Source organism: Muscardinus avellanarius, assembly GCF_963383645.1.
Source record: "Muscardinus avellanarius genome assembly, chromosome: 8".
In the NCBI taxonomy this organism is placed as follows: domain Eukaryota; kingdom Metazoa; phylum Chordata; class Mammalia; order Rodentia; family Gliridae; genus Muscardinus; species Muscardinus avellanarius.
In genome coordinates, this window is record NC_137794.1 from 109732929 (window position 1) to 109745326 (window position 12398).

The 12398-nt window shown below is 49.2% G+C and overlaps 1 protein-coding gene across 4 annotated transcripts; it reads right to left on the reverse strand.

Moving 5' to 3' along the window:
* Positions 1-563: 563 nt before the first annotated feature.
* On the reverse strand, positions 564-7779 carry DYNLT1 (dynein light chain Tctex-type 1; the record flags this gene model as incomplete). Of its 4 annotated transcripts, none has more annotated exons than XM_080700555.1 (5): positions 564-634; positions 920-997; positions 1349-1472; positions 4708-4749; positions 7753-7779. In XM_080700555.1, 5 exons carry the CDS (start codon positions 7777-7779, stop codon positions 564-566), a joined length of 342 nt encoding a protein of 113 aa, XP_080556681.1. The 4 variants fall into 4 exon arrangements, with proteins under 4 accessions (XP_080556681.1, XP_080556680.1, XP_080556682.1 ...); XM_080700554.1 differs by having other exon boundaries at positions 905-997; XM_080700556.1 differs by lacking the exon at positions 4708-4749.
* Between the last annotated feature and the right edge of the window lie 4619 nt (positions 7780-12398).

A 12398-nucleotide genomic window follows, 5' to 3' on the forward strand; every position in this document is an offset into this window, starting at 1 on the left:
GGGTATCTTGATTTGTTTACCCTTGGTGTGTGGAGTTAATTTGGCTTTTCAGACTTGGTGCTTTTAAATAAAAGGGCTGTGGAGAGAAGAGCAGGGCTTTTCTCCGTTCTGGAAGTCGATGCGGCAGGATCTTTATTACCATGTCCATTACCATATAAATAAATAGATAACTACAATTTATGTTCATATGTAGACTGTGAAGAACACCACAATTTTAAATTTGAATAATTTATTACTCTAACAAAAGTATAAAGTATGGAAAATTAGTGTATTTGAATCATTTCAGAGAGCAGAGAAAGTTTCCCACTAGCAGATTTCAGTTTTTAGCACCTTTGAAAAGAAATACAGAGTTAAGACAAGTGGCAACACCAGCTCCAGACGGCCTGGAGAGTCGTCCACCTGACCCGGGCATGCAGGTCACATGACGTGCAGTCGGTCTGGTTTACTTTTCTAGTTTCGAGAGTGCTACAAAACATCGGAGAGAAGGAGAAAGGTGCTCACTGGACTCAGGGTTGGTGGGCTGGAAGATGGAACAGAAAGGCTGGGACAGGAGGCCGAGGAGCTCAGATGGACAGCCCGAAGGCGCTGACGATGCAGTACATGGTCTTGTTCTCCCACCGCACGGTGCAGCTCCCTGTGGGAAGACAGCGGCTCGGAACAGAACGGGGCCTGGACGCTCCCGCCGGCCGCGCCCAGGCCAGCTCTCAGGTGCCTCCCTCTCCCTGGTACGCAAATAGAGGCGAGCAGGGCTCTACAGTGAGGGTCATCGGACAAAGACGCAGGCAAAGGCAGGAGACGCCGAGCACATATTTCATAAACGTCGCTTTTCAACAAAGTCTGTCTCAGGGTGGCCCAACAAGCACTCGGAGACTTTCAGGGAAAACACACGAGACTTCACGAACACGGACGAAGAGCCTACCGTCAGTGGAGCTGTCCCAGAAGCAGGAACTGGCCGTGTGTAGCCCGGCTCCATTCTTCTGCATAATTACACAGGTCACTAAAATCAAAACAGACTTTATTAGATAAACTTCCTTCAGCCCACTCTTACTGTGTGTGTGTAGGTCACGGTTGACGTTCATGTTAGAATGAGAGGAGCAGAATGCCTCGTGGCGTCTCTCCCTTCTTTTACCACCTGCTGGTCCAAGTTTCTGATCAGGCCGTGTCCTGCAGTTGCAGCTGTACTGCCGCCCGGCGGCCAAGTGCCGGTAACCACCCTGTGAAGGGCCCCGGGGAGGAGCGCTGGGGGGGGGGGGGGAGCACCCGCGGCCGGCGCGTACTCTTTGGTACCGGACACCCCTCTGACCACTCAAGGAACCGCCGCAAAATTCAAGAAACAGAGGCCCGTTACCGATGTACTTGAACGGCTTTCCCAGCTTGGTGAGTTGGCCTAAGGTCTGCTCCACCACGTTTGTGGTCCACTGGTTGACTTTGCTGTGCTGGTAAGCGTTGCCGCCGATGGCGCTTTCTATAGCCTAGAAGACAAAGCACAGGGGTCACAGAGAGGACGCACCCATACCTAAAACGGGCCACCCTAGGAACAATGAGGGCGGAAGTAAGATGCGAGTGTATTCATTCATTCATTCATTTATTATCCTGAAACGGTCTCACTAGGTCACCGAGAGTCTTGCTGCTTGCTGAGGCTGTCCTCGAACCTGCGATCCTCCTATCTCAGCCTCCCAAGTAGCAAGTGTATTCTTAGTCATGAGAACTCCTTCACAAATGTATCTTTTAACAGTTTTACTTTGCATTTAAATGTGTGGGGAGTGGGGGTTACTGTGGATTGAACTGAGGACTGCTTCTGTCACTGATCAATATCTTCAGCCCTTTTATTTATTTAATTTTTGAGATAGGGTCTCACTAAGTTGTGGAAGCTGGCCTTGAACTTAGAATTCTCCTGCCTCAGCCTCCTGAGTTGCTGCGATCACAGATGTGTTGCCTCCACGCCTACCCAAGTAAGTTTTATGTTGGCTACAAGAGCCACAGTTGTTAAGAGTCTTGTCAAATATGTTTAACATGTTGACTGAATAACTGAATTATTGTTCAATGCTGTTAATACCTGGAGATAAGCAATACCTCTTTATTCTTACTAAGGCTAGATAATACTTTGCCTATTCCTTTCTTAAAAGTATACCAGGGCCAGGTGTGGTGGCTCACGCTTGTAATCCCCGCAATTGGGAGGCTGAGACAGGAGGATTGCGCAGGTTCGAAGCCAGCCTCAGCTACTTAGGCTCTCAGCAACCTAGTGAGACCCTGTTTCCAAATAAAATAGAAAATAGGTCTGGAAGTATAGCCCGGGGTAGAAAGCCTCTGGGTTCTACCCCCAGTACCACCAAAAAGAAAAAAATATACTAGGTGTTTTTATCTAATACTATTTACACTACTTAGATGAATTTCGTTGTCTGTACAATGAGCAATGTCCAAATCTACGCAAACAGTCATATGTTTCAGTGATCCATCATATGAAAATATGGAATTTTCATATAACTAAAGAACAGCCTTTACATTCCAAAACGTAGGTTTGTGATGAAGTGACTTCACACTTCCCTCTTTGCTGTGCTGTTCTTCTGGGGCTGTTAGAGAACATGGCTCAGCGGGCCTGCTCCTGCTAACAAGCTTGCTGCTGGACATCCCCCAAGCGCTTCTCTGGGTCTCCCCTTCAGCTCCCTTCCCCTCTGACCCCACAGTGCCTGGACCTGGCAGCTTTCTTCTCTAGCTCTTGCTGCTGTGCTGGAAACCAAGAAATCAAGTTTTTATTACACTTAGGACCTAAAATAAAAGTCATGCAATGGGGCTATGTTCTGTCCTCACACCCGAGTTGTACGTGGTGTTGAAGGAGCGGGGCCTGAGGCTTGAGGCTCAGGCTGGGGGCTGAGGCTTGAGGCTGAGGCTGGGGGCTGGGCTTGAGGCTCAGGCTGGGGGCTGGGCTTGAGGCTGAGGCTGGGGACTGGGCTTTTGAGGAACAGAAGCCTTCACAGGGACGCGCCCTGACTCTCACCTCGGGCCTTCCTATCTATCCTGGGGCTTTGAGTCCTCACACTGACACAGCTCCTGGCTCCTCCTCATCCTCTGCCACATCCGCTCCTGCAGAGCCTAGGATAATGGCTGGCAATCCAGAGTCCTAGTTTAGGGGGCCATGGCCTTATAGACCCAGGCACTGTCCAGAAGGAGGGCTTTGTTCAAGCCAAACCTCTAATTCTGACATCCATCTCTATGCTCTTTTTCAGCGAGGTAAGAAAACCTTCAGTTTTAGACTTGCTCAAATTACTACTACCCATTATTTAAAATAGCTTGAGTACCTATTACTAGGACAGGAAAAAAAAAGTGACATTACCACAGCACTCACACTTCCTTGCTGGCTGGCAACTGTGTCTTTCCTATTGTACTTGTGCTTGGAAACCAAGCCAGAGTAATGCAGAAAACACGTCAAGCAAAACCAGGTTCCTGACACACTAGCTCTGCTCTTCCCAGTTCTAGTTTAATTTGCCCACCTCCCTGCTCCCCAGCCCGTTCCATACGGAACAAACACAGTACTTAAAATAACAGTGAAAAGCAAACTGCTAAGTTTGCTTTGCAAAGAAGCAAAAAAAATCATGCACAATGCTGTAGTAAAAGAAATCATTTGGCTTCGGATCCTTTGCACAAAAATAGGCCGTGGTTCCTTATCACTCTGGCATTAGTAACTGCTTTAACGTCGGTCCTAAGTTATATATGGAACCTCAATCATCGAACGACTTTCAGATCATCCGATGGCTCTTCCAGCCAGAGGCTTTGCGGTCTGTGCTCAGTGCTGCCGGGCAGGGGGGCTGACTGGGAAGCCCTTCTGCCCAACGCCCCCCCCCCCCCGAATCCCTAGCGACCTGCGCTCGTCCTCACTCCACACACGTCCCCACCACAGGGCCTCTGCACAGACAGCGCTGTCCGCAGCCCAGAGGTGGCGTCTCCTTCCCCCACCGGCCTGTGGCACCGACGACCTAGCAAATGCCAGCTCACATTCCCAGTGAGTATCCGGGCACTCGCCCCCCCCCCCCACCCGCTGCAAACTCCAGGAGGCCCAGACCCTGGCAGGTACCCCCAGACCTACTTTTGGCAGGAATGAAGAACAAGTATCCCATGTGTCTCTACCTTCCTCATGTTCTCTGGGAGAGACTAAGAGCCACAACAGTGCTGTGGATAGTTTAGGAATCTAAGAAAAATAACTGAATACGCCCCAAACTATATTACCAGAAAGTTGTTAAATGTTCTCTGTACTCAGTCTTCATTAAACGCTAGGGACATTTATGTGTATGCCATGAATTTTTTTTTTTTTTTTTTTTTGGTGGTACCGGGGTTCCTGGAAGCCCTTCTACCTCCGGGCTACACTCCCAGACCTATTTTATACTTTTTTAAATTTGGAAACAGGGTCTCTTAAGCCAGCGTGCCTAACTTCAAACCTGCGTGATCCTCCTGTCTCCGCCTCCCAAGCGCGGGGATTACAAGCGTGCGCCACCACGCCCGGCTGCCATGAATCTTTGATGTTAAAAGATTATAGAATTTAGCCTTGACAACATTTAGTAAAAATAACATGTAACATTTCCTAATTTAGCACGTATAATTTCTATAGTGTGAAGTAAAACCCATTTGAAATGCTGGGACAGGCAGGCTCAATAATGTTCATTTCAAGCTGTCAATCAAACTTACAAATAAGCGGAAGCAGGCGTTGCTTCTTACCTCTTTCACGATGTTGCTCACCTCGTCAACAACAAAAGCAGTCTGTAAGAAAGCAAGCTTGGGTGAGCTCGACTCACTCAAAGATCCGTCTCCTCTGCCTCCACCAATGCAAACTTAAGTAATAAACAATCTGTCATGGACTGTATGTTCTCTAGGCTGTTACTTAGGCTGTGTTACAGAGAGACTCCGAAGCATGAAGTGGTCTGACAGCAGAGAGTCAGTGAATGCAGCCACAGGCCTACAACGCTGTGTGGAATTAAGGTTGTTTGGTTTTAATCATGCTACAATCTAAGACTTCACTTTTTAAAATTTATTTATTGGTACTGGGGATTGAACACAGGGGTAGTCTACCTCTGAGCTAGACCTCCAGCCCTGATTTTTTTAAATTCTGAAACAAGGTCTTGCTAAGTTGCTAAGACTGGCCCTGACCCTCCTGCCTCAGCATCCCAAGAACTGCGATTATACGCCTGCGCCACCACACTGGGCTCCAAGACTTCACTGTAAACTTCTGTTTCAGCTGGCTGTTAGGATAACTCATAGACACGCTTACAGTCAGTTACTCAACTTTTATATAAATATATAAACATTTTATATATACATTTTATATTATATTTATATTATATTTATATAAACATTTTATATTTTATATAAATATTAACTGAAGGGGCTTAGCAATCCATTTTAAAGATATAATTCCCTCTTCCCTGATGTCAACTGATTAAAAAGCCTAAAAGTCAAGAGGTTTGTGGTTTTTAAGTCACCAAAAGTCATAACATTTACAAAGATTATGCTATTGCTGGATAATTATTTTTCTTAATGCGGCCCGCTTCCCGGCCAGCAGCCATCCTGTGGAGCTTCCTTTCTGCATATGGCAGGTGCAGGTGGGCACAGGTCGTCCTGAGACAACACCAGCCAAGCACCGGCCTGCCACTGCTTCCTGACAGGACTGGTTGAATTGGAATGACTGCTGAGTGGGGAAGAGTGCTTAGTTCCAGGCAGGCCTCTAGGAGGGCAGCCCCAGGGGCCCTCAAAGAGGTCCTGCTGGAGTCAGGCGGTGCACCCATCTGGTGTAGAGGGCAGGGGCGGTGCTGGGGATCGGCCCACAGGCATTCCAGGTGAGCAGTACCCCAGCCCTGTGTGTTTTCTATTTTGAAACAGGGTCTTGCCATTACCCAGTGCTGGCCTTGAACCTGGATCCCCCTGCCTCAGCCTCCCAGGTGCCGGCTGCTCTGGTCGGTGTGGCCCTGCCTCTTCCAGTGATTCCCTTTCAGGAGCAACAAGAACTAGCTGCCCAAATACTTACATACTTCCCATGTAAGTATCTCCCTCGCCATACTTACATGGGAACCAAACCACCAAAGTAATGAAAATGTACGGTAACCGAGATTAAATCACTTTGGGAAGATTAAAGGACCAAGTACTACAGTGGTCCTAAGTCCCTGGGTAAGTTTATCTATGGTTAAACTGTAAACAAAGTCGTGGGACATGTTAATGAACTTTAATGGAAAGTAGGCCAATGGTACTAGAGCCACCGGACAGTCCTGATTTCTGTTAGGATGAGTGAGTGGAAAGTAGAATGTCTCTGAACTCAGATATACAAAAAAGGTAGGTAGAAGGCTGGCAGGACCGCCCTGGCACCCTCTCCCAGGCCTCACCCTGTGTGACACCACCACTCTGCCATTCAGATCTGGAATGCTGAAGCCACTTAGCCCCCTCCCCATGGAACTGAGAATTAGAGTGCAGTATGAAGGGCTTTCTCTTACGAGGCCTTTTCCCTTTTTAAAAAGTTCTACTTGGTTTTACACACGCCATTTTCCAAGCTTACGTTAGTTAGTTTACTAGAAAAAGCTTTCCTTTGCTGGCTGCTCCTGCACCATGCCTCCTCCTCATTGTACACTTAGTTGCCACTGGCATTCAAGCACTGATAACACTGCTATAGGAAGTTTATGTTAGAGTGGGGTGTGGTGGTTCACCCTCCAGAACGCCTTTGAGTTCAATCTCTAGTATTACCCCCTTCAACACACACACAAGAACAAGAAAGTTTGTGTTAGGATGTCAGAACAAAACTGAAATTCTAGGATCAGTCCTTTTAAGTCTTAGTTATTATCCCTTCAAAACATTCCTGGCTGAACTAAATTTCAAAAACAAAATATCAAGCCTTACCAGAATGTTTAAGAATTTTTTGACAGGCTGCACAATACATGGGACTCTATTTGAATTTCAACAAGGATTATTCTGCAAGGAGGAATGAGCAGCTATTCCATAACTGCAGCGGCCGTCAGCTCCTTTCATTTCCTGAATGCTTAAAGAAATAGCCATTTTAACCGCACACCTTTACATTAATATCTTTTGCTTGGTAAATGTGTGCTTTGCTCTACTTGGGACAAGAGAAGGTTTTTCTACAAGAACGAGCTACCTTCTTAACACCTCAAACTTATGCTGAAATGAAACGTCCTCATTCGTGGCCGGGCGTGGCGGTGGCCAGGGTGGGAGGGGGCGCACCGAAGGGCGAGGTGCAGACAAAGGCAGGTTCTCCGCGCTCGTCTGCACTTGGCAGGCAGCCTGGACGGGACCCCACGCCCGGGGCTGGGAGAAGCCCACGCCCATGTCACGCAAGGGTGCCGCCGCGGACTGCTGCAGACGAGGGTCCAGACTCCAGCCTTTCGCCCCCCGACGTGGAGCACCTGCGGGTCGGGCTGGGGTCTGCAGCGTGGAATAAAGGGCGGAGATGTCACTGGCCCGGCGTCCTCGCTGCGGGCCGGGCGGGGGCCAGGCCGTCGGTCCCCGGCGCTCCGTCCCGAGACCGCCCGGGCTCCGGCCGCGCGGGAGGAGTCGGAGCCCCGGGGCCCTCGCGGCTGGGCAACGGCGGCGCCCGGGATGGCCGAGGCGGGGTGGCCGAGGCGGGGCGGCGCCGGCGGGCGCTCGCCAGCCTCCAGGCAGGGACCCCGAGCCTCGGGGGACAGGCGGCCGGGTCTCCCAGCAGGGCCGCGCGTCCACGCCCCGAGCTCTGGGCCTCCACCCTCCAGTGGCTCCCGGGGCGGTTACCTCCTCGCCAGCCTGAAAGTCTTCCATCTTCCCTCTAGCGCGTCTCTCCTGGCGCCCTGAGTAGAGCGGACTGCGCAGGCGCACTCAGGCCCCGCCCGTGCCGGCCCAGACCACGCCCCCACTCGACACGCCCCCCGCTTCGGACCGGACCACGTCCGCTATTGGGCCACGCTAACGCCAGGCTCTAGGCCACGCCCACGTGCGGTTCCGGGGCCCCGCCCACGCCCGCCCGGCCCCGCCCACGCGCTGCCCCTCTGTCCACGCCCACGCCGGGGCCGCCGCGGTTCTCCGCAGCCCCGGGCGGACCCGCAGTAGGCGCGGAAATGGGCGTCTCTTCCAGCCCTCGTGGAGGAGGTGGTTTCCACGCGAACGGGCCGGGGTAGCCTCGCAGCTCACACCAAACAAACGTACAAAAGTGAGTCCGGGAAGGGCGGCCCTCTCCAGCTCACACCGTGCGGTGAACTTTCAAACCTGGAGGGACTTAGCAACAGTGTTTGAAGTCACTTCTGAAGGTAAGGCGCCGCGAGAGATTGGTTACGGTCCCCTTGGGAACCTAGATTCTAGTAGTTGTCTGAACTACATTGGAGATGTGTTTTCCGTGTATAGTAAACGAGGAAGTTTCCTCTAAGCACCGTGTTAAAAAAACAAAACAAATAAAACATTTTTTAGCCGGGCGTGGTGGCGCACGCTTGTAATCCCAGCATTTGGGAGGCTGAGACAGGAGGATCGCGGTTCAAGGACAGCCTCAGCTACTACTTAATGACGCCCTTTGCAACTCAGATCCGAGACCCTGTTTCAAAATAAAGAATAAAAAATAGGGCTTTGGGTGTAGCTCGATGCCCCTGGCTTCCATCCTCAGCACCACAAAAAAAAAAAAAAATTTTTTTGAGCCAGTTTAGGGGCTACCTGGACTGTAATCCCAGTACTTGGTAGGCCTGAGACAGGAAGATCGCAGGTCCGAGGACGACCTCAGCAATTTAGCCAGGCCTTCAACAATTTAGTAAAATCCTGTTTCAAAATAAAAAAAGTAGGGCTGGGGGTGTAGTTAAGTAGCTCCTCACACACGCACGTTTTGGGTGGGAAATTTTATTAAATGCAACACCACGCCCTGACCACCTGGAGAGAACGAGGCACACCTTTGACCTGCATCCAGCGGTCTTTGTGGGATTGAGTGATTGCACGAAGGGCCCAGGTATATGCGCCTGTTTGCATGTGTGAAGGGCCCAGGTATATGCGCCTGTTTGCATGTGTGAAGGGCCCAGGTATATGCGCCTGTTTGCATGTGTGAAGGGCCCAGGTATATGCACCTGTTTGCATGTGCTCCAAGGCTGGCACTTTTGGGAGGCTGCTGGTTCTGGTTTTACCTTGCGCTTGAAGTTCAGCTGCCACCCTGCCTCTCCAGAGCTCAGCTGCTGGAACCCACCGCCCGTCTGCCTTGGAAGAGCTGATGGTGAAGATCCCCCGGACTTGGAAGATAAGCTAAAGACACCCAGTCAATTCATTAGCATCCTTTGTTTCTACACTAAAACTCCTGACCCTGCCTCAAGGTTGGGATCTCCCACTTAGATGCCAGTAGCCATGGATTCTCTAGTCACCTGGGTGGTCTACGAGGCACCTACCAGAGCCAGAGGGAGCCCAGGACACTGTCCTCCTCTCTCCCAGGTGGATGCAAGATGGTCTTTGCAGGACTAAGCCTTAATTGGTCTTAGCTCAAAAGCTAATTGATTTGGGAGGATTTTCTTTTTCTTCTCCTTTTTTTTTTTTTTTTTTTTTTGGTGGTACTGGAGTTCCTAGAAGCCCTTCTACCTCCAGGCTACACTCTCAGACCTATTTTATACTTTTGGAAACAGTGTGTCTGAAACCAGCACAGCTGGTTTCAAACCTGTGTGATCCTCCTGTCTCCACCTCCCAAGCGCGGGAAGTACAAGCGTGGGCCACCACAACCGGCCTCCACTCTCCAGTTTTAACTATCAAAGAACATTCATTAGATGGCCAAGGGTTTTGGCTGAACGTACTCTCTATCTTCTGAACCTTTTGTTCACTTATTCAACACCCATATATCAAGCCTCCCTTTGTGTCAGGCTCCGAGCTGGGGTTGGCACTACAAAGTTGACGAAGACATGGTCTTTGTGGAATATTCTTAAAACCTGACCTCTGCTCATAGAAGAGTTTGAATTACCTAGCCTTATGTAATGTTTCAGTGCTTGAGAAAATACAGGGGTGTGGTATCATATTCTGCCCTGTTGATGTACAGTCTGTAGAGCTAAGGAATTTAAAATCCGCATGCCCTTGGGTATCTCGCAAGCTGCCATCCCCCCACCTCCCAGGAGTGGATGCCCATCAGAAACACTGGACAGTAAGCACATTGGCTCAACTCCCAAATCTCTGGGATTCAGCCATATTTTAGAATATTGTTTAATTTGCGTGCAGTAAGTTGGTGGAGTGAATCTTGGGTTTGTTTTTCAATCTAGCAGTTAGTCATAGATTGGCAGGGTCGTGTGCAATTTCTCTCTTCCTTCCAATTAAGTCTCTCAAATACACAATCTGTAGAAATAGGGACTGAGGTTGCCAACGCCTTTATTTAGCAAATGTGGGCTTAATAATCCTAGCGATCAACAAATAATATTGATAATATCTGGAAGTGCTGTCCCTTCTGTTCAGGATCTGCGGCCCTTCACAATCCAGATTCAGCCCTGTAGGGAGTCGACCTTTTCCTCCCTTTCCCTGTGCCTAGGAGTGTGTCTTTGAGATGCACTGTAGAGCTACACTAAGAAGATAGGGCTGGCGTGGTGGTGCACGCCTGTAATCCCAGTACTTGGGAGGCTGAGACAGGAAGATCCTAGGTTTGAGACCAGCCTCAGCAACTTAGACTTTGCCTCAAAATAAAATATAAAAAGGGCTGGGAGTGTCGGTCAGAGGCAGATTCCCTGGGTTCAATCCCCAGTCCAACAAGTCAGGGGAAGAAAAAAAGAAAAGTGTCAAAATATTATTCTGAGGAATTTAACATAATGGGAAAGAAAATAAACTTCTGACTGCCACATCAAGAGTGAGAATTCTCTGCTGAGAAATAACACACTAAGGACATTAGCTAATACATGCTTGTATTGGGGTCTGCTGCGCAGCCGGGAAGCATGGACACAGTTGTACTAAAGTGCCGAGAATACTAAGTGAGATCTTCTAGCTGCAGCTCCTTCCCTAGAACCGCATCCCCAAGATCCGGCAGCTGAAGCACAACTTGTCCACAACAGAGGCTTCCAGCTAGCATTTATTCTGACTGGCCCATATTCATGTTGTGTTGTTATTAAATCACTTACTTTGTTACCAATTCTATGTACCTAGAAAAAAGAGAAAAAAAAAAAAAGCATGCCCTACATGAGTTAGGCTAGGCTAGGTTAGCGGCAGAAACAAGCAACCCCAGGCTCTTAGTGGTTGATGACAACAAAGATTGACTTGTTGCTCCACTACAGGACGGAGGGCCTGCGATGGCTCTGCCCTGTGTCCTCTCCACGCTGGCACCAGGCTGATGGAGCAGTCTTTCTGCAGCCACCCAGGGAGAGCAAAGGGAGAGGGAGTAGTCACCTGAGTACTGGCTGACAAGGTGCCGCACCTGAGTGGCACACGCCACCTCTGGGCATGTTTCGTCATCCAGAGCAAGTCTTTGCCACGCCTGAGTTAACACAGCCAGGACACTGGAGGTGCAGGGTAACGCATCCTTGCGCTGTCTGCCACACGTTCCGAAGGTGTCCCTTGTGATTTTATTGTGATGGCCATCCTCAAGGCTCCTGTCCCAGGCACTACCCCAGCTGCCTTGTCCTCCCACCGCAAATGGGCCTGATCCTCCAAGGGCCCCATGTCGCGCTTTACTTTCAGATTTGACCTAACTACATCTGCTCAATTTCAACCCCCGGTCACATGCTATCTCAGTATGTAGCAGGAAGCATCAGACCAGTGGTCTCCAAATTTCTTGACCTATGCCCCTCAAGCAGGGACAATTTTTTGAGCTTTCCAAATTTTTTGAGTTTTCCAAAGGTATGTTTATTTTATTTGTTTGTTTGTTTGTTTGTTTATTGGTGGTACTGGAGGTAGAACCCAAAGGCTTTCTACCTCCGGGCTACACTCCCAGACCTATTTTATACTTTATTTGTAAACAGGGTCTCACTAAGTTGCTGAGAGCCTCACTAGATAGCCGAGGCTGGCGTCAAACCTGTGCGATCCTCCTGTCTCAGCCTCCCAAGTGCGGGGATTACAAGCGTGCGCCACTAAGTATGCGCCAACAAAGTATGTTTATTTTTAAGTGATACAGTCAAGAATAAGTCCATTTGTTGAATATTAATAAAAAGTTGTAGCTTTTAAACATAAATAGAAATTCTAGTATTTTCTTAGTCCTACTGTACAGCCCACTGCTGTGGTCTAGATTATGTCACATACATACCAAGTTTGTATGTGCACGCCTCGAATGTGACTTTATTTGAAGATAAAGCCTATAAAGATATAATTAAGGTAAAATGAAGTCATGTGTCTGGGGCTTAAGTCAATATGATTTTCATCCTCATAAGGTCACAGAAGGTCGCCAAGAAACCACCATGTGAACACACAGGGAAGTCTGCAGGGCGAGGAGAGGACTTCGGATGAAAGACATATCCAAC